We start from the raw sequence: 25918 nt of genomic DNA, 5'->3' as shown, positions 1-25918 counted from the left end.
TGAAAAGTTGCTGACTTCTACGAATAAGATTAGATGGAGGTGGGCAGCTAATAAATCCAAATAAATAAATAAATAAATAAATCCAAATAAATAAATAAATAAATAAATAAATAAATAAAGCTTTGTTGATTTCTTTTCACCATGAATCCCTCTCCATTTCATTCCTGATGTGGTATGATGCAAAAATGGATTTAGGGAGAGTGAACAGACGGAAGAATCTCACACAACAGTCTTTATATAAACAACAATCCTTTTAACTCTGATACAATGCCATATCATTACTGGGTAAGGGTGGACTTTCTCTATAGGCTGAATAAAACAAGAAGCAAATGCCTGATTCTACAGTCGAAGCAACTGAATAGAAATGGGATCCTAGGGCCCGTAAGATGTTGTTGTCTACATTCTCCATTATTCCTGACCATTGGCCAGACTGGTGGGACTTAGACTCCAATGACACTGAGTGGCCCACAAGTCTTTCCCACCCCACCCCCTTTAGGAAAAAAGAAAGTCTTAACTTATGTGATTGATCTGTATCTTAAGTATGTGGTGTTGTAAACATGCAGTACGTATGGATTAATGGTGGAATTGTCACATGCAAGAACTGGAAACAGAACAATAGATGCCTGAATACTCTTTCAGTAGCATGTAGGTAATAATGCTCTTCCTTAATTCTCTCCACAACTGTAATATGTACACGCAACTCTTATATATAAAAACCAGCAGAGTTTACATCCATTCACTGTATAAAAATATTGCTGGGCAATGTTTGGGACAAATTGCTGCTGCCGTTCTCTTTTTGGATTTCAGCACTTTCTATCCACTCACTCAACTAAAATAACCTAACTACTAAAATTTCAGTTGCTTCTACTTCCACCCAGCTTGACTCCAATCTTTTTTCTGTTACCTCTGCTAACAGAGTACCCTGTGGCTCCAATTCCAGGTGAATTTCATGGCGTTCATTATCAAGAAAATCTTCCAGCTTGAGGTATTTCAGGGCACAGAGACTGCGGTAATCACGCCAATATACACCAATCTCCAGTTCTCTTGACTGAAATGGAGAGAAAGGATCCATTAAAAAGATCAGTAGCAAGTAGTTATTGTCTCCACATCAAATCCACCACTCTTATTTCGAGGCCTAAATCGTTTCCTAACAATGAGTTAAAAGATGCTTCACCATCTTTCTCCCTTTGAAGCATAGTGTTTTGAAAGACTACACAAAGGTACTGCAAACATTATTAACAGATGTAGTTTGATTAATATGAAAAATATTAATTGGAATGCAGAATGAAATAATTTCTATAATAGCCTGATTCCCCCCCCAAACTTCAGTTATTTCTAATTTGACTGAGGGATATTGGAGAAGTAACATGACTTCTTTGCCACAGAGATACAAGCAGGCAGATGTTTATACAGCATAGAACTGGTATCCTGACCCCATTAAACAGGCACCATCTTTGCACATACCCTTTCTAATTCCACTGTGAAAGCCTGGTTCCAGGCTTGTAAGCCAATGGGCTTCCAAGCAGTCTGGCCTACGACTCCATTGTCCAGTTTCAATACAGCACTAACTTCATCTACAAGAAAAACAATGGGAACGCTGAGAAAGAGCAAATAAGATAGGCAGCAGAATATAAGGATTTTATTTTGTGCTCACTGAACTGCATTAACACCATACAGCACTAAAATATATTAACATCTCTCTTCTTCATTCCCTCATTTTAGTGCTAATCACCCGCAAGGCTACTTACTGCTGGTATCTTCCGATTTGATGGCGGTCCTGCCGCTTACACTACCACTGCGATTATACAGCCCTCGCCCGCTGCGGCTCATGAAAGAAGGCCGCGCTTCACCAGGACTGTTGCAAGGCAGGCAGACAGTGGAGCCACGGGTACGTCCTGGGACAACTTCCAGTAACCCACTGCAGCCCAACAACTGCACTTCCAGTGTCCCTGCCAACAAGAAACTGCTAAGAACCAAGGTCTGGAACATTTAAAACAAAACAATACCTTGAGCCTTAAGAGAAAGGGCAGGAGATGGGGAAAAAAGCCATACTATCCCACTTGTGTATGGAAAAAGAAGGTACATTAAGAATGGATTAGAAAGTAGAGAAAACAACTATGAGATGGGGGATACTAATTAAGTGGAAGTGTTCTGGATGTTGTTGTTATTAACAATTATGATTACAATTTCATTTCTACGTCACTCTTCTTAAATAGTGCAGGCTGAGTTAAACATAATCAAAAACTAAGCTGAAACATTCTGGCAATAGACTGACCCAACCTATGCCCGTGGGGAGTGGGAGTGCAGTCACCTGTGAGTGGAGATGGCTTTGATAAGGTATTATACTGGTTATGCTGGTAGGAACTGGTATTGCGGGCACTGAAGGCAGGAGAGGAGGCCAAGATGAGTTCCTCCTTAATGATGCAGGCCTTTGGATGATCTTCAGGCAGTTCAGCCAGACGTTGCTCCAGAGAATATCGCAAAAGATCCAACTTCTGACTTGATTCATTCAGCTTGGTCTGTGCCTATAGCAAAGGCCCAGATGATCAGGTACTAATTTAGCTCTATGCAAGGACTCCACACTTTCCTTCCATTTCCACACGGCTTCCACTCTTACAAACATCAAGACATATATTAACAATGATACGGAGACTCAGACCATAGCCTGTGGCACAGAATCCTTAATTTTTCAGCAAGTGGGCTGTTGGATCCCAGACCACATCTCAGCCACCGAGCTTGCAACTGGGAAACCAAAGTGCAGTACCGCCCAGGCCTGTGGTATAGGTTATAGGAAATCCATAAGAGCAAGGTGCGTGATGGAATGGTCTAGTCTTTTTAACTCCTCTCCAGCAATTATCAGACTTAAGATGCAAATATTCTGACAATTAATATACCTGTCACAACTTCTTTGGCAAATAATTGATTGCTTTTTTCTCTGAAGGGTTCAGTTGACCAGGGGCATACAACATGAGGCTTCAGAATAAACCAGTGGCCTCCCAAAATTTGGACTGTGACCCCCAGCTCCACTTCAAATGTTTCCTTTGAACTGTAGTTTATAATATGCCAGAAGTGGGAAATTATTAAACATACCAGAAAGTCATATTAAATTAATTAAATCAAATATAACTGTTGTCTAGAATGTGATTTTTAGGACTCTACCCAAAAGCCAGACATAGTGCTCAGTCTGAAGACGACTGAGCCTATCTAGCACAGGAAGTTGTGTTCAGACAATAACCACACAGGCCAAGAATGCTGACTTGTAGTGCCAAACACATCTAGAAGCACCAGACTGAGAAAAGATGGCTCAGAAGTTGCAAATATATGTCAGAGAATTGTGTACTTGGGAAGAGAAGTTTAGTTTATTTCAAACTGATCGCATAATTTACAGTAGTTCTAGGAAAAGGAATTGCTTACTGCTTCATTTCTTCATTCATTTTATGTATCTTTATTACATAATACCAACAAGAAAAGTGCACCATTACCTCAGAGATAGCATGGCGATCCTGAACTTTGCTGGAGCTCAGAAGGCGCAGTACATTTTTGGCACCCTCAGATACAGCATGTTCTACTTGGAAGTGATGGCGAAGCTCCTCAATTCTCAACTCTATGGCGCTTAGATCTGTGTTCCCTATAAGGAACATTAAAAAGTCAGTCCATCCCTATTTGTATGCTTAGCACCTGGGCCCCCAACATGGCACCCACAACTTCCCTAGTGTAATGCCAGCCTCAAATATATATTTCCAAGAATATCCCCAACCCCACGTAAATTCCAGAGGCATTCTTAGGAAATAAAAATGATGGAAGAATATAGTCCAGTGCTCTGTTGGAAGACCATTTGCCCACAAAGGAACATCCAAGGCTGGAGGGAACTGGAGGAGCTATAGAAAACAGCCTCACTGGTAGGGTATAAACATAAATTGATGTATTGTGACTGACTACCCACCATAGCAGTCATTCAGTGCCCATGACAAGCTTTTAAAATTTACTGTGCCCACCAATCCAAAAAGGTTGAGAGATCCCTGGCTTAAAAGAATGACAGATCCCTTTGTGCTTAATATGTGCTTGGCTGCAGAGGGAAGCCCAGAGACCTGCATCTGGACACAGAAATAGGGGCTTCACACCAGCTGGGGGAAAGAGGGGGCTTCAAATTGTTCCAGAAATCATTTCCCAGTTCCTGAAGGGTTCGAGATGGTGGCAGGGACATTGGCCTTTCTGGACTGACTGCTGCCTACAGCACAAACAGAGCTTGCATCATACATGGGGGCTTTCTTCTTCATTCTCCCCTTCACCTTGCCCATCCTCCATAGTCAGCTGCACCTCGTCAGCCTGCATAGCCTTGCGAATCTGCATGCGGATAATATTTATCTTGGTCTTGCTATCTTGTAGCATTTGTTGGGCTGTCTGCAGCAACTTCCGATCCTAGAAAGAAGATCAAAGGGGTGGGTTGAATTCTCTCCAGCAGAATTATTGTAAATCACAGCAAAACTTATGTAGCTGGCAATAGGTTAAGGCAGACAGACAAACAAAAATAAGCTATAAGAATGTATGCAGAACCAACCGGTCTGGCTTCCAGGGTATTAACAATTATTTCAATTATTATCTCCAATAATTATCTCTTATTAATTCTGCCCTTCCAGTAAGAGTTGGGCAGCCTTCCAAAATGTAATTAATCAATCAGTCAATCAATCTGGCAGGATCCAGGAGATGTGCCTTCTCCGGTGTTGCTCCTGGCCATTGGACCCTGCCTGCTTTTCAGAAAGCATTAAAGACCTTTGGGTTTGGGAGCAGTATGATCAATTGGATGAGCTTTTCCTTGGCACTTTATGTGTCTGCAGTATATGACTTGGTCTATTTTTTTGCCTTTTATTATGTGGTTTTATTGAATTTATTATTGTTCTGTAATGAGGTACACCACCTTGAGTCATGTGATGAGTGGGTGGCTATATAAATTGATCAAATAAATAAATAAATAATCACTTCCCAAACCTGGGGACTCAAATTGTTACTCAAATGTGTTGCCAGCAGAGAGGGAATACAGGTGGCTATTCTATTGGGTTTTCAGTTAAACAGTCAATTTAGAAAGCCTGTCTACTTTTACAGCCAAAATTGTTTCCAAAGTAATCTTTAAAAAAAAACAAAAAACTTCTCCAAAATTCAGATGTAGATTCTCAAATTGTGAGAAACTATAGCTGCAAACTGTTCAGTTACATACAGTATTGCATTCCTGACACCAAAGCAACTAAAACAGGATTCACAGAAGCATCTGCCTCTGTCAAAGTTTGTGGACTCTGACTATAAAATATAGTGTTGAGACCAATTCAATCAACATTTGCCTTCTTGATCATAAGGATCAGCATACATGATATAATTATATATGAAATGTAGACCACAATTTGCTAAGTCATAGGCCACACCATTTTCATTTGATGTTTTAAAGCATTTTTTCCAGTTCTTTTTGTACTGAGGATGGCCCACAGGAAGGAGTTGGCCTGCTAAGCTTCTTCCAGCTTAACCATAGAGGATCCCACAAATGAAGTCTTGTCCCTTCCCCAGAGTGTACACTCTTCCTTTTCCTACTTGCAAAGTGAAGGGGATGTACCACTACAAGGTAACCTGAGCCCTTTGAAGTAGCAGTTATCAGAAGCTGCTTATTCCTGTGTTGTAAACTGTTTAAACATTTTAGAAGTTTATTCAAAAAGTTTCTAATGGGAAATATGCTGAACACCAACATACAGATAATTCTGTAATTAAGGAAATTTTGAAATCAGCTTATCAGTTTGTTACTTCTCTTCACAGGAAAAAAAGGAAGGGCAACAAGGGATGCTGATATGCATTCTTATTTAAAACTTCCTGGATACTTTGGCTGGGAAAAAAACCTTCTCAACACCTTTAAGAGAACGGGCCTACCAAACCAGGTGACACTGACTTGGATGGATGGTCTGATTCTTTATCTGGCTGAAGTCACCGATGCAGATGTTTATATTGTACGGGCAGACATATTGCTTGAGAATATGTAAAGCGGCAAGAAATGCCTTAGCTTAGTGAAGGAGGACAGTGAAGAGGAAAACACATACTTTGGCAGCACCGTTGGCATACATCTGGATCATGTTCTCTGCTCCCTGCTTCACCTTCAACTCAATGTTGAGCTGCTTTTCCAGACCAGCTATACGATTTTTGGTAGCTGTTGACCGGCTCAGGCTCCCTGGTGACTGTGGGGCATCTAAAAAGGTATCAGTCACAGACATTAATGTAAGCAGGACACACATCCTAAAAAAGAACCATCTGAATTTCTGAACAGAGAGTAAGAAAAGAGTGTCACAAACTTAGAAGAATGGAAGGTTCTCTATGTCAGGGACATTTGAGATAAGGGAAGAAACATTCATCCTTCCCCTCTCCAATTCCATTCCATATCCTGGAAAAAAAAATCCACCAATGTCAGCAACATACGCTGACCAAAAAAACCCACAAAAAACTGCTGAGCACTTTTATATTATATTGAACAGGTCTTGTGCAGCCCACAAAGTCCTCATGCAAATTTACCTTTGTGTTAATCCACTACCAAATATTGGTGGGAGAGTAATTATTTCAATTTATTACTATCAAAAATCAACCAAGGGAGAGTAATTAAATAATTTCCCCCTTCTCAGTTACATTTTGTGAATAGGGAAGAAATCTTGATTATTCTATTAATGTGGCTGTTTCTGTTAATAGTGCTTTTTCTCCTGCTTTTCAACTACTCTTTTTCCCTTTCTTTCTTTCCTTCTTCTTTTTCTCCCTTCTCCATTAACACTTCCTAATCGACCTAATTGCAAAGGAATCATCCTTCCTTTTCACCCCAATATTCTGGCTTTTGCTCTTTTGAGTTTGAATGCCAGAGTGTCCGTCAGAGAATGTTCTATCCTCTGTCAAGTTTTTGGTTGGTTAGTCAGCCAACTAGGCAGGAAAGAAATGTAAGTAAACACAATAACTTGATTTACTGATGAGAGAGACTGGGAAAGCAATTATAGGTAAGAGAGGGTGGGAAATCACCAGTCTGCCCAATTTATCTGGAGAAATAATTTCATATTTTTGAAAAATGCTTCACTCTGTTGTTCATTCCGAAACAGGGACAATTCAAAGTGCACATTTTTAACTTTCTTTGATTTTCGAAGACCCACATGGTTACATGATATGAGTATCTAAGAGACTACTTACTTCCACATGATCAACAGTCAAATACTTTCCTCTTCCCACAGTAACTCTGCAATATTAGTAATCTAATTTTGAAATGTTCTCCCCAAGACTGCTCAATAGACATCTGATTTAAACAATTTTTAAAAAGATTTGTATGCCTAAAATGCAGAAAGTGTTTAATATGGTCTTTCACAGCCATAGGGTCAAATGGATTGGATTACAATGCCTATCATTCCTCAGTCATTGGAGATAATAAGAGTGGTAGTAAACCAGAACACTGGTTTAGTAAAACAGATCTTGCTACTCTAGTTTTTTCATTTATTTTTATTGCTAATTGCCGTTTTATGGTTTATTTTTAAAATATTGCTTTAAATAGTAGTTCGGATAATTGTGTACCTTGAAAATCTGAATTATAAACATAGGGTATAAAATTAAAATGTGTGTAGAGGGTATAGGGAATAGCCTTGAAGGACAGGAGGAAGAGCTGTATGAAAGCAATGGTCAGATAAGTTTCTTAAGCTGGTCTACCTTAGAGTTGACAACATGTCATATATAAAAGGAATTTTGTGTGCATGCTTGTGTGTGCACCTTCGAGTCAGTCTTGATTCCTGGTGACTAGATGGACAAGTCCATGCAGTTCTCTTAGCAACATTTTCAAAAGTTGTCATTGCCTTCCTCCTAGGGCTGAGGATGAGTGACTGGGCCAAAGTCACCCAGCTGGATTCATGCCTAAGGGAGGACTAGAACTCTCAGTCTCCTGGCTGCTAGCTTGGTGTATTTAACTACTACACCAAACTGGCTCTCATAAAAGCAAATATCCTTGTTTAAACCATAGGCCATCCCAAATATCATTCCATAAAACAGCTAATGACTGTAATAGAGCAGCTGCATCTCATTAGTGCAGAAAAAGAGCCCCATCTGAAGGAAAAGGACTTAATACAGTGGTACCTCGGGTTACGAACTTAATTCGTTCCGTGACTCTGGTCGCAGCCTGAATTGGTCGCAACCCGAAGCAAATTTCCCCATAAGGTTCAATGTAATTACCGTTAATCCGTTCTGGCGTGGAAGACAGGGAGGTGGCTATTGCTTGGAGGGAGAGTCCCCCTCCCTACAACCACGTGTCAGGGGCGGAAAATGGCCGCGGACCACGTGTCGGGGGCGGAAAAATGGCCATGGACCACATGTCAGGGGCGGAAAATGGCCGCGGACAACATGTCAGGGGCGGAAAATGGCCGCGGACCGTGTCATGGAAGGGAAAATGGCCGCGTATCCTGTTCGTACCCCGAGGCGGAGTTCGCAAACCGAAGCAAAATTTTGCGGCTGGAGCTGGTCGCAACCCAAAAAGTTCGTTAACAGAAGCGTTTGTAACCCGAGGTTCCACTGTATAGGTCATATTTTACTTGAAAGTGATGAATTCAGGGACAAATAGAACATGCAATTATTTAAGTGTAAAAGGTTAAACAATGGGAATATGTCAAATCTAGTAATAGGATTTCTAACACTATTTTTTCAACTGAAGAACACATTCCCAATGCACCCACAAGAGAAAATGGCAAGATCCAGTCAGCCTAGTATGGCTTTTGGGTTTCATGGAATTCTATGTTTTCATCTTATGTGCCACCCAGAGTTTCTTAGATGGGTGGCCATATAAATTGGATTAATAAATAAATTACAGTACATTATCTACATTCTGTGGCACACTGCTACTCTATTAGAAAGGCATCATTTATATTCTATCTCTGTACATTCTGGGTCCTAGCTAATGTTATGTGGATCTGGCATTAGGCATTGTTAAGGTCATTATTCTCCCAAGTAGTGTTTTCTGTCCTTTTTGTTTCCTGGGTCAAAGAACTAACTATGACATTAGAAGTTTATTCTTAAGAAAGACTGGCAGAACTGCTTGGTATTTACTTGCTTTACAGTAAAGCAAGCCAACTGGAATAAAACTTTAAAGAAAAGGAGCTTCTCATTGTAGACATTTTAGGAAAAGAATCATGGTAGGCTACAGTAGTAAAAAATCAGGAAGAGTCTGGTAGCACTTTTTCAAATTAACAAATTGTAGTAAAAGGTCTAAGCTTTGATGAGCTACAACTCATTTCATCAGTGAAGCACAGCTGATGAAGTAAACTGTAGCTCTCAAAAGCTTATGCCTTTTAACAACATGTGTTAGTCAGAAAAGTGCTACCAGACTCTTGATTAAAGAAAATGAGCAACTCATATCTTTTAAGCCAGTACACCATGGGGTAACTCTAGAACAGGTGGCCCCACAGAATACCCACAGTGTTGTCAGCAACATCATACCAGAATTTTGAGGACTAAATGGGGTCAGGGTGAGGCATTTATCTAGTTAGAATTCTCTCCTCTCATAGCAGTGGCTGTAGTTACATGGAATATACCACAGTAGCCTTTCCCAAAAGGGAACACCTTAGTAGGTGTTCTACTAGGTTCTAATGTAGTGTTTGTTTTTGTTTGGAGGAGTTCTGAGCCTTGGCCCCAAAAATATTACTACTTTTTCCTCACTGAAAAGGAAATAACCACACCCATGTGCCAAACTCTTTCTAGTCCAGCTGTTTACTCTCTGAACTTCCCTCCTCCTCCCTTTTGTGGCATGTATTCTAGAGTGGAGTCAGGTACAATAGCAGCCACTTCCTCTTTGATAAAGTCTCAGACAGCAGCTTCTACATATGATGCAGTCCTAGTTTTGTACAACACGGTCCTTGGCTTGCTTAATGCTCTACTAAAAGACAAGATGCAGGGAGAGGTTCCACAAGAAGGATAAGAGAAGGAACACAGGCAGGTATGCACGTAGGTCTCATGGGCACCATCTTGATTTTGCCTTTCCTCTACAATTTCAGGAGGATATGGCGTATTCTTTCTGTTGCTCTTTATCCCAAAAAGTTAATTCCTGTCAGGGGAGGTCAACAGCTTATCTTTCTGCTACCTGTACCTATGCAATGGCTGCAAAAAAATGCTGGAAAATGAAACAGTAGGGCCACCAGACCTGTTTCAGATAATTGCTGGATTGCACGGTTAAATTGTTCTGTATCTCTGTGCTACTCTCCAGGATCTGGAATTTTGCAGCCCAGATCTGGTAACCCTAAGCAAAGGAGGAAAAAACATTCAACAAGTCTGCTGCCCTTCTGAACTCTCAGGTTTCACTTGCCAACAGACTGGAGTGTGGATTTATACAAAGAGCTTTTAGAAACAGTACTTGGCAGTTAAACAACTTTTATTAAAGGTCCGTAATGCTAAGTATAACATAAGAAAACAATGTGGTTTTGATACTGTGTGTCATCAGTAACCGATGAAGTGAACTGAAACTGGATTAATAACATTATTTTCAGATGTTTTTCTGAAATATAAAACCAGATAGAAAAATATGGTTATAAAAAATTGCTTATATTACATCGAAATTTAGCTTAACCTAAATGATCTTTTTTACCCAATAAATAAATGGTTGGTCATGCTTTGCATTTCTATAAAATACTAAAAGTGGCTAAAAGATCTCATTCAACAGAAATGTAAATGTGAAAACTAATGAAAATAAATATAAAATGTATGCATAACGATAGAAGTATATTGATTTATCTTTCAACAACTACCCCTCCTGGACTTCTCAGACTACAATCCCCATAATATCATATAAAATGGGCCACTGTCATAATCCAGAATAACTGGGAAGACACACAGAGAAGAAAATTAGTTAGCCCAATACTTCAGAAGGAAGAAAGATGCTGTAGATTGGAGAAGAAGGATGGAAAGCTCTTTGAATTTTTTGCATTTTTTAATATGTAAGCATGTACTTTAATGATTTTTTTTCCTTCTGTCAGGTGCTCTGATTATCCAGATGGTCAGAAAGTTCATCTTCAGTCATGGAAGTTCAATGGGTTCTTTGGGGCAGGCCCTCTCTCTCAGCCCAACCTATCTCAAAGGGAGGTTGTTATGGTGGGGAAAAACAGGAAAAGGGAGTGCTACATACATAACTTTTTACTCTTGAAGGAAAGGCAGGATATAAATCTAATAAATAAGCTAAAATGAATGAATACACCAATAAATAAATAGTAGGCTAGACATATTAACCTATCTTTCTGTAACTAAGTCCAATTTGTTAAAGAACTTGAAGAATAATTAAAATGAATTATTACTCATGCAGAAAGGTATTTATTATATATGAGACATGTATTACAAATCAGAGCAGCAAACTTATCAATCTCAAGATATTTGGTTTCCAGTTAAGTGCCTTTACTTTAAACTTTCCAAGTTGGAAAGCCTGCAGAAATAAGAGAGATTCCCAATCTATCTCCATACACTCATGTGCACACATGTACTACAAAATCCCTTCAGAACTATTTAAATAGGTAATGCACAGTGTTTGCCAAATTAATTGCTTCCTTTGAAGTGCCAGCCATTATATTAGGGACAGACACAAACATTACCAGTAAATTGCCTGATTTCCTTATCACCCAGCAGAGTTTTAAAAAAGGAGTTGCTGGTTGTTGTTGTTTTCCTGACCAAAGAAACTCATCAAAACTCAGATTAGGAATGCTTTTCTATTGCTATAAACCTCTTTTAGCTAAATGTATTATGGTGCCTAACCTACTGAGAGGTGACAATGATTCGTGCACTTTTCTTTCAGTTCCTTTCCCCTATCGCTGCTTCTCTCTGCACCCTGCAATATCTAATCCCTGTTTTCCTACCCCAGTAATTTAGCAGACTCACCCCCCAGCTCTTCAGGGTCTTTGACGACAATATGTGCATTGAGATCCTGAAGCTGGTGATGCAATGTCTCCAGTTTGCGGTTGGAGTTCTTGAGCAAGTTTTCCACATTGGAGAGATTCTTACGGTCCGTGGTAGCCTTGCGCAAATTTTCTGCACCCTCCTTTATTTTCAGTTCTTTGCGGATCTCACGCTTAATTTTCTCTTTCTCTTCATCCAATTTCTGCTGCACGCTGGTGTCTGAAAAATCTGAGCTCTGGTCCAGACCCAGATGTTCCAGTACTGACCAGTTGCCTGGGTCACTCTGCAAAGCAAGCATGGCAAAGAGAGAGTTGCATGCATGGTCATTAGGCTACCAACATTAATCTTTGTTTCTGTCCCTGTGTTTCTGAAACCTTAAAAGCTTTTAAAATATCCCAGCAGGGCTGTAAACTGGGCAAAAAAAAAAAAATCCAGCAAATTAAACTCTTTCAAGAATTTTACCCCCTTCCCCATATATATATATATATATATATATTACAGTTGCAACAAGTATAATAGCATCAATGTCTCTAAACAAGGAGCAGCTATAATGCAATACTCAATTCTGGCATGGAATACAATAAGTCATAACTGTTTTATTTATTCATTAAAACAAGAAATCTAGTTTGTTTAAATATATAAACTTGTCTTAAAAAAAAAAAACCTCCTGGTTGTTGAAAATTAAATCTAATCCAAATTTGCTAAAGTTGGCATTAAATTTTTAAAAAACTAAATCATTAGTATTTACACATACATAAGCCTAATGAGGATATAGTATTAAATGTATATAAATGAGCCTCAGATGCATGTATTCCTCTTACTCCTCCCATATTCTGCCACAGGTACCAAAAGTAGAAGATTGGAAAATTATATGGTTTCCTGAAGCACACTAAATTCAAGTTATAGTATGATGCAGGCCCTCCATTAAAGAATCTCTGTTTAGATTAATAACAGGTAAGGTTTGGATGTAACAAAAATTCTAATCTCTCTGCAATCAGGCTTGAAGGAAGCAAGGAGAGTTCATGAGCCAAATTCAGTTACATTTGAATTAAAATAATTCAATACTTTGGGTGTTTTTCAAAGTAAAAAAGAATCCTGGGGAGTAAATAAAACATTTACAGGTAGTCCCCGGGTTAAGAATGCCCAATTTAAGGATGACCCATAGTTAAGAACTGAGCCTATTGTAGTAAAATTTGAGTTAAATACACAATGATTCGAATTAAATACACAATGATTTGAGTTAATTACACAATACTACTTATACAGTATTATACAACAGTACTGTTCCAGCTTACATACAAATTTGACTTAAGGACAGACCTTGGGAACGGAACTTGTTCTTAAACTGGGGACTACCTGTATTTAATTTTTTTAAAAATCCAAATAATTCAGTAAGTTATGTGTCATATTATATTATATTAATAGGGAATTCCTGCTAGGATAACAATAAACAGGAAAGAAACAGATATACAATTGTATTTGCTACAGGACCTGAAAAGAAAAATGGACCAAGAACAGAATTTGTCTGTTGTTTATTTGATCTCTATTCCTTTTGACTGTAACCCTATTTTCTCCTCAGAATTAGAATCTAATTCCAGGCTCATGCCAACTACATTTCCTCTCCATCTAAAAATAAAACTTATAAATCTTGGTTTCTGTCCCTTTTCTGCATCCAAACATACCTTCGTTCCCTGAATATACTATATCCAGCTCTACCCTGGAGATCTTTTGATGTTGATGTTGGCAATTACTGCCAACCTCCCCAAACTGCAATCTTATTAAGAATCTTCTGTTTCATTTGGCTAACAAAATCAATAACTCCCATGCCTTAGACTATACATGAGGGCTACAAAAATCCTAACAGCCACCAGACATATGGATATTTGGAGACCAGATCTGGTAGACCATGGTACTTGCAAACGCTGTAGGGTATCAAAACCAAAAAATAGTTGTACAGAACAGTTAGGCTATACAGTGGTACTTTAATTATGCTGGAACAGGAATTATGTTATGTTATTATGTTAATCATGTTACCAGAGCTCCCAGGGAACCAGATACCTGCTTAGATGGCTCCATTGCTGAGGGGGCCATTTTTATTCTCCCTTCCCCTATGGTTTGTATTTTTGTTTTTTTACAATATTTATTAATGTGTTTTTTTATATTTCTTCTGTTGTTTTTATCTGTCTTTTTATGTGATTGTTGAACACTGCCCACAGTTGATTCAGTGAGATGGGTGGCTATATAATTTTGCTAAATAAATAAATAATCTCAAGGTTTCTGTCCATACAAATGTCTTTGTGAATAGAAGTACTTAATGGGGATGTTAAAATTTTTGTATTTCACCTTAAGGTTCCAAATATATTTATATATATTCCCAATATTATGTAATTTTGTTTGTTTTTGTGTAGTTTCTTTTCTTCTTTTTTCCATTTTGTTCCAATGCTGTTTTTTTTTTTAAACCTTTGGTGTTTCACTGGTCAGTCTGTTTAAAATATTGTTATTGTTTTGGTTTTTTTTAAAGATGGTGGAAACCTTGTGATTTTTTTTAACAGCACAAGATTTCCACCATCTGTTCACTGGAGATGAGAAGTATTACTATTATATGGTACTCTTCCTCCTAAAGGAGCCTAGAGCAATGTACAAAACAATAAACAAGTACAATAAACAACAGCTTGTATTTTGCGCATATACCTGTACAATAATTAAACTGGTCAACACTGAGAAATCTGTTATTTAATAGTTGAAGATATTATTTAACACTTACTTAGTAACAATGTATCCACCTCTTTGCTATGTCAAGTTCCTTTCATCTATCATATGCCTCCCTCTCTTTCTTCATCACAGCCACGAATTTGAGCGCTTTCATTTCCAATTTTAGTTAACCACAACTTGTCATATCATTCAGCTCCCTAAACTATGCTTAGTGTTTAGTAAGATTTATTATAAAAAGAAAATTTCATAACCTATTATATGATGCTGGCCTGTATCAAGCAAACAATAATTAATAAGAACCAAATTTTCTTGGATTCTGTCAATATAGTTATGTTTTATTTTTATTTATTTAAAAGACTAATATAGCCGCTCATATTGAAACCACAACCCTGGGCAGCTCACAAGACAATAAAAACAGCAAAAAACCTAACCAATTGCAATAAAAATTCATGGCATCTCAAAGCAACGCTCTCCCGTACATCAACGTATCATCTTGCTGGGCTCCAGCCTCATCCTACTCCAATACTTTTGGGGAGAGCTAGCCTTTCAAGGCCTTCCAGAATGCAAGAAATCTCTGCTGAATCTCTGGGGTCTTAAGTCCATTAGATGACAGCATTTAAGAGAAAAGACTTGAAGTGCACCCCTCCATCTAACTGGATGGGACGGACAGATACCCTTAGGGAGAGACAGTCCTGCAAGTAACCTGGTCCTATGCTATTTATGGCTTCAAAGGTGATAGCCAGCACCTTGAATTGCACTCTGAAAAAAAAACCCTGGGATCTAGTGTAGCTCGCGCACCAGCAATGCAATATGAGCAAAACTTGAAATGCCCAGAACTGCACCCACTGCTTCATTTTGGACCAGTTGTAGTTTCCAGATGGACTTCAAGTGTCTACAAAGAGCAAATTACAACAATCCAGCTGGGAAGTGACCAGGGCATGACTATGACCAAGGCCTCCTGGGCTAGGAATGGGTGCAACTGGTGCACAAGATGCATCTGTACAAAGTCCACCTACCCATGCCTGCCATCTGCCCCTTGAGCAGGAGCCACAAGTCCAGGAGAACATCCAATTTGTGTACCACCTCTCTTCCAGGGAGTGTTACCCTGGCAAGTGTCAAAGATGACATATCACTAGACTCAGGAGCCCAAAACCGTAGAGCCACTCTGTCTTGCTAGGATTGAGTTGAAATCGGTTCTCCCCATCCAAACACTTACAGCTTTCAGGTACTGGGCCAACACTTAGACACCATCACTTGGCCAGCCAGGAGTGGGGATGTATAGCTGGCCAAGTGACCTTTCTCATGTAGATATTAAAGAGGAAGGGCAAAGGACTTGAGCTCTGGGACACCCCATATTGTAGGGGCCTAGGACTTGATCAATGCCCCCCCTCCCAACACTGCCTAGAACCACCACATAACAGAGGAAGGAAGGAGAACCACCACAAAACAGTGCCCCCCCCCAGCCCCTGGAGCTGGTCCAGAAGCATAGGTCAATGGTATCAAAAGCTGCTGAGAGATCCAGGAGAGTCAGGACGGATACACCGCCCCCATTCTGAGTCCTCCATAGGTCATCCACAAGTACAACCAATGCTGTCTCAGTGCTGTAGCCAGGCCCTAACCCTGACTGAAAAGGGTCCAGATAATCCACTTCATCCAGGGCCCTCTGAAACTGAGTGCTTACCACTCTCTCAACATCCTTCCTCAAAAAGGGAAGGTTGGTGACTGGATAAAAGTTATCTAACATGCTTGGGTCCAAGGATGGCCTCCTGAGAAGAAGATATACCATCATCTCCTTCAAGGCAGGCAGCACCACCCCCTCCTGCAATGAGCTGTTAATCACCACTTGGCTCCAACTGTGTGCCACTTCATGGGAGGCTTTAAACATCCAGGAGTGACATGGGTCCAAAAAACAAGTGGCAAAGCTCCCAGCCCTGAGGATCCTATCCACTTCTTGGGAGTAACTGGCTCAAACTCTTCCCAGATAACCAAGATCAGATGTGCCCCAGTCACTTCTGAAGGACCTGCCCAGGCATCCAACTCTGTGCAAAACTGAGCAACTTTATCTGACGCATGCCAATATTCCTCACAGAGTTCTACAAAGGATCCTTTGGTTCCTCCTTACCCAGAAGGGGCCTGGTCATCCTAAACAGGGCCACCAACCAGCTATCTGCAGACACAACCAGCTCCAGTCCATATGAATCAGAGGAGAAAGTTTTCAACATTTTTTTCTATAATCACATCAGAACAAGGTGGTCTGTGATTCCTAAGCTTGTAGTCTCATATTAAATGTAACACAATGTTAGAACACAGGCTAACTCTTTGGACAGGAACTGTAAAATAATGTCAAATTAAGCAGGTAAATTTTGAAATATGCATGCTTAATATTGCAGTTTATGTGCATCAAGCTTTCCTTGCAAACTAGTGTTGTTTTTTCATCTTTGCTAAAATGTTTTGCTTGACTTTGATCTTGGACAAGTGATAGAGGCTACTTATGGAGTTCCAAGGATAAGCAGAAGATAGATTGCAGATATGATATTATATACATATATAATATTACCACCCTACGTAAGTCCTTAAAGGAGAAATATAAGCAGAAAGTCAGGTTCTTGCTGTGAGGTATTTGGAATCTTAGATTGGCAGATGGGAGAATAAAGAAGAAAGGAATAAAAACAAAGAAAACCCTGAAGGAGTACATAAGCTATTCCAGTGTGACTTTGGGGAAGGGGTCAATGAGTCAAAATTAAGGATAGGAATTGAGTCAAAATTAAAAACACTTAGTCAATAATAATGAACTAATTGGTGCCAACTTGGAACGGGAAATATAGAGCAGCAGATTCTTCTGGGACCATCCCTGAAGTCAGAAACCGTTGCAGTATTCCAACTACAGAATACAACTCCGGCATAATCAGTTGGGTAGTCAAATGACATTCACGCAGCTCATTCAGTAACATAATCAACATGTGAGAAACCTCCTGGAGGGAATTAAAGAAGTGGACTGGAAAAACACAATAGAGAGCTGCAGTCTTCTCACGTTTCATGATGCTACACAAGGAACAATGCCCCAAACATGGGAAAAAAACTGGAAATAAGATCTCACCCTTTTTTCCCCCATGTACTAATTGTCAATTTCCAGAATAGGGTAAACCTAAAGAGTCAGACAGGATAGCACTGGGATAGCTAAAATATTGCACTGAAGTGGATGGGAAGGGGGAAAGAGAGCTGGAGCATTAAAGGTTTGGAGCAAGGCAAGATGCAGATAGATCTCTCTAAATGAACAAGCACCTGCATATATTTGCTCTCTAATAAGACTAATGTTTTAAAAAGTGATCCTAACCAGTATGTAAGACTTTCTGATATCAGGTACCTTCTGCAGTAAAATATTGTGGTCTCTCCCTTTCTTAATACACAGTATTTTTACTCCTCTCCTCAACAAGGACATAATTCTATTCCTTCTGTTTGCCAGATACCTTGCCATCATTCCTGCTTCTCAAACTCCACATATGGTTACACATGGCCTACAATGTTATTATGTAATCCACTGAGATCACCAAACATACCACTCCTACCACCACTCCTCAGCAGTTTGCACAGAGTGATTACTATAAGAAAGAGTATATACTGTTGAGTCACTGAACACTCCCCCCCCAATTTAAAATATATTCCCCTCTGCCCACTTAACTGGGGCTAGGAAAGGCTGTTACAATCAGTTGGAGAGGAGGGGAGAGGCAATCTCATTGGATGCCAAAGGAAGGCTAATAGCACCCTGTTTTCACGTGGTGAGGTGGTGGTGAAGATTCAGCCTGATTAAATTTGTGAATATGCAGCCCCTCACCCAGTCTTGCATGAGGCTCTCCACCTGTACAAAATTACACTTGTTTATATCTTTTTAATACTATAGCTATTCTGTAATAGGCAGAAACATGTCCATATCAATCACCAATCTACTATACAGACCCAATGCACAGCAGATTAAGAATTAAAACTTCCCAATCAACTGTAGGTAAGACACCATGAATCTCAAACCAGAAACACATCTTGTGATATAGGACACACATCCACATCTCTATATTCATGCTACAAAGTTTCTCCGGCCTAATTCCTCACTTAAGATGAAATTCCTCCACCCATTTAACTTCCATATTCATACCAACTACTGTAAGATTGGCACAAAAGCTTCCCTCCCTGATTATTAAATGACAGGGAAAAGAAAGAGGAGAGGAATGTTCAAATGATTTCCCAACCACCTCAAACTCTCTTTCAAAAGGTAGTACCTCCAGGTCATGCTCAGAGTTTGTGTCTGGTTCCGAAGAGGACATCTGAGCGCCAGGAGAGAAAGGAACTAGCAGACCACTAGCTTGCTTGCTTGCTATTGCGTGCTGACTGCACCCTCACTTCCTGCATGTTGATTCAAACAGCTCTTCCAGCCTGTGTGCAAACAAACCACTTCCTAACACAGTTCCTGTATTTGCTAGTAATACCGGAACAGAGGCCAACTGAAGGAATAAAGATGAGACTCACATATTCTCCTACTGATTTCTCATATTCATTCCATTTAATTTTACATAAATACATATCCATCATGTTATTCTCTTTGCAGTTAAGCATTGTTATTACACAAAGCAGGGGAAAAAAAGTAGTAAGCAAAATACATTTAAGGTAGAACAGAACAGAAAAGCAAAGCAAATGTAAATAAATCTAGTTTACATTATGACCATTCACTACACCCACTTCATATCTTTCCAATTTTGCAAACCACCTTTCTTTCTACCACATCCATACCCAATTTCAAACACTTTTGTTCTTTAAATTTCTCCTCTCTCTCTCTTGAAATCTCTCTTTCAACCCCTTCTGATCACAATTTTCTCAGTCTTCCCCTTCCTTTCAACCCATTAATTTTTCCTTCTCTTTTGAATTCTCAAAACGGGGGGGGGGGATTCCAAAATTACAGCTAGGGTAATTTCTTTATATGGACCAATCAAAATTGCACCATATAGTGAGAAAGATTTCACATTCTTCAGAATTTTTCTTCACACTAAGAAAACAGTGGAGAGAAAAGAACATGGAGGCCAAGAGTTTGCAAGCAATAAATCACAGAATGCAAAAGGTGGTAGACTGATCTAAACAGATTAAGGCTGTTTTGAATGCAAAACAATTTCAACATGTACCAAAGGCTGCTGTGAGGAACAAACCAACAAATAATAGCTATTTTATCACCTTCTGAAAATATATTATCTTTATGTAATGATTTAGTTTTGTCTTCTGTACTGACTAGAATGCAGGTGAACAAAAATGATCATAATACTTTTTCTACTAGCTACAAGGCTAATAATTAATTAATTAAAATAATGAATAATGATTAAGGCCATTTCATCGCTCCCAACCCAGTGATCAGCAAAAAATAAACATCTATATATCAATACTTAATTGGCATATAAGACACAAAACAAACCTACTATGAAAAGTATATGAGTGTTGGATCTTTATAACATTGTTCAGATAAAACACATACAATTATGCAGGAGTAACTAACCTCTCAGTCAGAGATGCCAGTGGGTTCACTACATTAGCACAGAAATGTGTTGTCTTCTCAATATTTCTCTCTCATGAGGTCTGGCACAGTTCCTTACTTTTTTTTTTTAACATGAATAACTTGTGCAGTGTGATTATCTGCAACCTTTTTCTTGTGTTTCTCCATCTTATCAGCCTTGGATTTGAAAATATTCAATAAGTTCAACATACAGTTTGATTGTGAATGTACAGCAGTCCCAGCTGCTATGATCCACAAAACTATTAGATCATTTTGCATAAAAAATTAATACTGTTAGTACTGTGGAAGCAAGCAGCCCGAAGGGACAAAGCATACTGCAGAGCAAGTCACACAAAGGTACAAATGTGGCCAATGTCTTCTGGAACCCACTGTCCTGTGAAGATGTAAGAACAAAGGGAACCTGGTAGTTTGGCTGTGATGATGGATCTCACTGAAATAGCACTTGCAAACTTATACTGTATTTCTTGAAGTTTGGAACATGTATGTATTACTGGCTCTCTCAGCCCTGAGTGGGACTCAGGCCAAGTCACGCTCTGAACATCCTCTGTGCTTGTTCTGGAACCTTCTGATGCAATGCAGGAAATGAAGTTGCTGCTGACTCACCACACTTCCTTCAGAATCAGAGCTGACCTTAACACAGTGTAGCAGACACTGCAATGCAAAGGTCAAGGCAAGAGGGAGGAAACTTCTTTAGCCAATGTTAGGACAGCAGGGCTAAGGCCAGCATGATTCTATAGGGAAGAGGACAAAGCATCCATTTACTTTCTTTGTACTTTTTCCTGCACTCTGGACACAGAAGGCAAAGCTATGCAAGTATTGGAAAAGTTCAAAAATCATATATGTCAATGGAGAGGTGCAAATAAATCTAAAGGAAGTCAAACAATTTGTTCCATATCTACCATACATTTCCTACAAGATTTATCTTAAGGTTTTGAGGCTGAATTCTTCAGAGTAAAAGCAGAACACAAGGCTATACACAGACACCTCCAAACACATATAGATGAGTCGTCATAACAGGAAACAAAGCCTGGAATGGTACATTGGACTTACCATGAAGGCCTTCTTGGGATACAGGAAACTCTACAGTAGGTATCTCCTTCTTATCACGCCAGAGGCAGGGCTAGGCTAGAAAGAGTTCTGATGCAGCTTCCTGTGGGAGGAGATAGTTCCTCTTCCAGTTTCAGAATGACAAACTGGAATGAAAGTCCACAAAAGAACACTTGGGAAAGTAAGGAATTATGGAGACATAGCTAAACTATATACATTGGTTACAAATACTGATGGGCCCCCAATATGTATTTCCCCCTATTTTGTACTAATGTCTTTGTGGGCTGGATACACCATCTCCAGTGTGAAAAGAGAATCTTCATGGTAAGTCTAATGTACTATTTTCCTGCATCTAAGACATTCTATACTGTAATGCAATGTGCTAGTGCTCTCTTGAGAGAGGACCTCCAGACAGGAGGCAACTCTATAAATGTCAAAGGTGGTCAAGGTAGCTGCACTTCTAGTAAAGAGGGTCAGAATTCCCAGTGAGGGGAGTTTATACTGTCTCCTAGCCTAATCTGAAATAAGCTTCATTCCATGTGGAGATCGCGGTCAATGAAACTTAACAGCCTGATAACACTGTTGAAAGAAAATCAGAAGGCTGTCTGAGATTCTGAAATCCACTCTTCTACTCTTCTTCTCTAGTTTGGGTCTGAGGTTGGGGAGAAGGAAGGATGAATCATTTCCTGGTCATTGCAAAAGACTGAATTCACCTTGGTCATGAAGGCTGTATATAGGCATAGAGTGATAGTATCTGGATGATGTAGAACATCTGGGGGAGATGGGCAGCATATAAATTTAATAATAAATTAAATAAATAAATAAAAACTTTCTGCAGAGAGTTCACCTATTTTTGACATATGCCTAACAAAGGCTATAACTACTTTCCATTAAGGTGCTCTAAGGATAACTTGTACAAGGGCTGAATGGGGCTCAGGTTAGAGCTTGATACTACCTGACGGTCCCATGATGGATGCTAGTGGGTAGTGGGTGGTCTTAGTAAGGAAGTCAATTTAAGAACCTCTTAATGTGTGAATGGGCCACATAAGGCTCATTTATTTCCCAGTTTGAGGACTGAGAAGACTGATACCTCTTTCAGAGGATGCTTGGTTGCAGTTCTTTATCAAGGCCTGTGTATAAGAAGAATAGGACTTGAGGGGTGGGTATTGGTGAGATTCCCTTCCTTTGATTCATCTGCAGTGCAACCCCTATCCCTCCCTCAGCAGCTGAAGCACTGGTTGGCAAACAACAAAGTGCACTGTCATGCCACTGGGGGCCAGGCCCTTGGCTCAGCCCCAGCCATTGTGACTCTGTGACTCTGCTGGCCATGCATCTGAGCTCCTAAACTGAAAACTAAGCAAAAAAAAAAGGAACGAAGAAAGAAGAGGTAAATATGAAGAGGGAGTCTTCATTCCATGAATGGTTTGTGAAGCCAGCAGGCTCATGTCCTCTCTGGAGCAAGGCTGGGGTGGAATTGAGAAAGGAGCTCCTTCTCCCACAAAAACCTACATTAGAATTCCTTCTAGCCTTGTCTCTGTGAATGGGAGGAGGACACCCACCAGAGAATGCTCTGTCTTTGCTGAAGGAAAAAGGCAAACGTTTTTAACTAAAACACAGCAAGAAAACCTCAGCTCAGTGTATTACCATGCCCAGTGCTCAACACTATGAGATAGGAAGTGTTAACTGTTTTGTCCAATTGTAGAAAAAACTATGCGCAATCTGATCCTGCACCCTTTAGAGCCAGAAACTCAGCCAACAGACCTCCAAAAGCTATTCAAGTACAGGTAGTCCCCAGTTTAAGAACAAGTTCTATTCCCAAGGTCTGTCCTTAAGTCAAATTTGTATGTAAGCCGGGACAGTTTTATTGTATAATACTGTATAAGTAGTATTGTGTAATGAACTCGAACCATTGTGTATTTAACTTGAATCATTGTGTATTTAACTCGAATTTTGCTACAATAGGCTCCATTCTTAACTATGAGTCATCTGTAACCCGGGCATTCTTAACCCAGGGACTACCTGTACAGTTTGCCTTTTGATCCAACAAGCAGGGTTATTTTCTCCCTTCATGCCAGTTAATTTATTTTGCTTTTGTTGTTGAAGATTACAGACTACAAACGTTTTTCTCAAGAAAAGCAGGCATATAATTATGCTGTATATGCATATAATCCAGATGACACAGAAAAGAGACAAGTAATTTTAGAAGTGCAGATGCTTAGAACTCTCAAACAAGCTTGTGTCATGAGCCAGCTGTCAGAAAAAGACAATGAGCTGTTTAGATAATTCAAGCTAGCATTTGTTATTGTAGCATCGGGAATAGCAAAAAATACCCTGCTCTGATAAAATATGCAAGCTAATGGACTCACTGCATACACCAATAGAAAGAATTAAAAATAATTGTACAGTTTATCATGTTCAACCACTTTACATCTAAAGGTGAAGCAGCTGATTCCCAGTTAAATTTTACTCTGTTGAAACAAACATACACTGGCATACAAAAACAGAAACAACAAAATAGATCCAGGATTCAATCTGTGATGAATCTGTCACAGATATGTAGTACAGATATTAATATGTACTACTCTACATATTAATTTTGCTAGTATTTCATATTATACTGCACCATGGCCACTAGTACAATTTTTCAAACATATACTCTTTCCTCTTTCCCATATTTATTCCAGATTTGCTAGTTACAAATCCTTTTCATATACTTGAACCTGGACTTTCTCTACATTTATAACACATTTAATATGGATATTGGGTGGTGAATCAAATACTGATTGACTAATCTTCTGGCTTATTACTTTTTAAGTACAATTTTATCATGCATAGCTTGTGTAAACTGGCTAGATTTTCTAGGATATACAATGGTATTTGAATGTTCTAGCTTAACTAAATTATACAGACAATATGCTCCCATGTGTACATCATTATCTATTTATCAGTATAGACATACTCTATACATTTAATATCCATTGAGAAACATTAACCTTACTATGGCTTATCTCTCATCCATCCAGTCTGAAACAAATTATTTTGTTGTTCTTGTTTTATTCAAGTCACTTCACACGTCAGGTGACTAAGTAAATCTGAACAAATGTATTATCCTATTTGCCCTTAGAAAAAGGATATAGTAGTTGTAAAGAATTCTACCAATTATATTTCTTCCAATTTTTCACCTCTAGTTAAGACAGTTTCAGTCCAGTTGTACCAAATACCAGATTTTATGTCATCTATTTTGCTCTTCCTTACTGATCAATTTGTTTATTGGTGGCGTTTTGTTAACATTTTAAGGGAGTGAATACTCAGGATATCTTAATTAAAAAATAAGAGGTTGTAACACACCAAATGCTGGTCTCTGCCTCATATTATTTTGATGATAATTAAAGACAACATAGGCTATAATATCCGATATGACCTAAGTTCTTTGTTTGGGTTGGGGTGCAAAAACCATCTGAGCCTGAAACTTTTAAAACGCAGAAAAAAATGTTTCAAATATTTCTGGCTAGTTTCTTCCCACATTATTCTGAGAGTTCCTATGTCCCACAGCTGGCTTTTTAAAAAAATTTAAATCCTCCAAACAGCTATAGAGACACATTAACCAAAAAAAGCATGCAGGCACATGTTCTATCCTACTACTATTGGTTGGAATCATTTGGAAAGACTCAGTGAGGATGAGGGAACATCAGTTAAACACATGTTCCAAGTCTGAGAAGCTCCATTTCAGACTATAAGAAAAATAATGCTACCTGCCTGGTATGAAAATTTAATGCTGTTTTTAAATTTGTTGATATCAGGATGTTAGAATTCACGGGCTGTGATGTTGTATTCCCCATGCATTTTGTGTGTTTTCCTTTCTTTTTAAAATAGATTGCCAAATGCAAAAGGTACACTGTGCATAAACATCAGGAAGAAACCTCAACCCTATAGCTAAAGAAATGTATTTTTGCAATTATACTGTTCATGGGTTGTATTGCTTAATTGGTTCTATTGTTGTTAATTCTTTGCTGAGCTCATTTCTTTGGCTGTTTTAGCAAGTCAGACTCAGACAGCAAAAATAATGCTTAATACTTGCTATCATTGTGTTTTGCATTTCCAACACACGTATATCCAGCCTCTGCTTGAGTATACTGTATTCCATGAAAGGAGTCAGCTACGTCTCTTCTAACTTACTGCAAAACCATAGATTCGCCTCTCTAGAAAGCTACAGTAACCATAAATTTTTTAACATACTTGTTAAGCACAGAGTATGGCTCTGTTATAGTGTAGCTATTTGGATCTGAAGCAAAACGGATGTTTTGGATCAGGCATGAAGCAGAGTGGCTGAATCTGTTGGGGACTACTTCAAGAAGCCATGCCTTTTCATGGACCTGCATCTGTGGTCTCAGGAAAATATTTCTGAATTAAGAAAGTGTTAAGGAGCTGGTGACAAGGTGTCACCGCCTATGACCATCTTAATTCAAATGCACACATTCCTGGGACTGGTGCACCTACCATTCAAGCCCAGGAAAAGATGTGATTCTGTTAAGGAACTGCTGACTGGCATAGGGAGCGTGCCCATGCCAAATTCAAAGCACCCTTGGCAGCTTCCAATCTGAGTAACTGCACATCCCTCCAAAATGAAAGTAATAGAGAAGAGCAAAGGAACAGACTTCCCTGGTTAGCTTTGTGGGGTAAAATATTTGTATGTGTAATACA

General features: G+C 39.2%; 1 protein-coding gene across 3 annotated transcripts in view; it reads right to left on the bottom strand.

Annotated features, from left to right (window-relative positions):
- Positions 1 to 25918, bottom strand: part of PKN1 (protein kinase N1) — a 76935-nt gene that overhangs the window by 17384 nt on the left and 33633 nt on the right. The window contains exons 2-10 of one of the 3 annotated variants that reach the window (XM_088133543.1): positions 21221 to 21363; positions 11893 to 12193; positions 6075 to 6220; positions 4290 to 4419; positions 3483 to 3628; positions 2312 to 2525; positions 1749 to 1949; positions 1465 to 1574; positions 905 to 1048 (exon numbers count right to left, since the gene is read on the bottom strand). In XM_088133543.1, the coding sequence (XP_087989669.1) occupies positions 905 to 1048; positions 1465 to 1574; positions 1749 to 1949; positions 2312 to 2525; positions 3483 to 3628; positions 4290 to 4419; positions 6075 to 6220; positions 11893 to 12193; positions 21221 to 21223 (1395 nt within the window). In that variant the 5' untranslated portion in view covers positions 21224 to 21363. Of the gene's footprint in view, positions 1 to 904; positions 1049 to 1464; positions 1575 to 1748; positions 1950 to 2311; positions 2526 to 3482; positions 3629 to 4289; positions 4420 to 6074; positions 6221 to 11892; positions 12194 to 18893; positions 19010 to 21220; positions 21364 to 25918 lie in introns of those variants that run through there. The other 2 variants (XM_025171764.2, XM_007436101.4) reach the window with 2 other exon arrangements.

This window comes from Python bivittatus, unplaced genomic scaffold, assembly GCF_059951505.1.
Source record: "Python bivittatus isolate LINGU-HERP-01145 unplaced genomic scaffold, Pbiv_v1 ctg000080_np1212, whole genome shotgun sequence".
Lineage (NCBI taxonomy): Eukaryota > Metazoa > Chordata > Lepidosauria > Squamata > Pythonidae > Python > Python bivittatus.
Note: the sequence above shows the minus strand (reverse complement) of the source record. Positions and strands in the feature narration are given on the sequence as shown.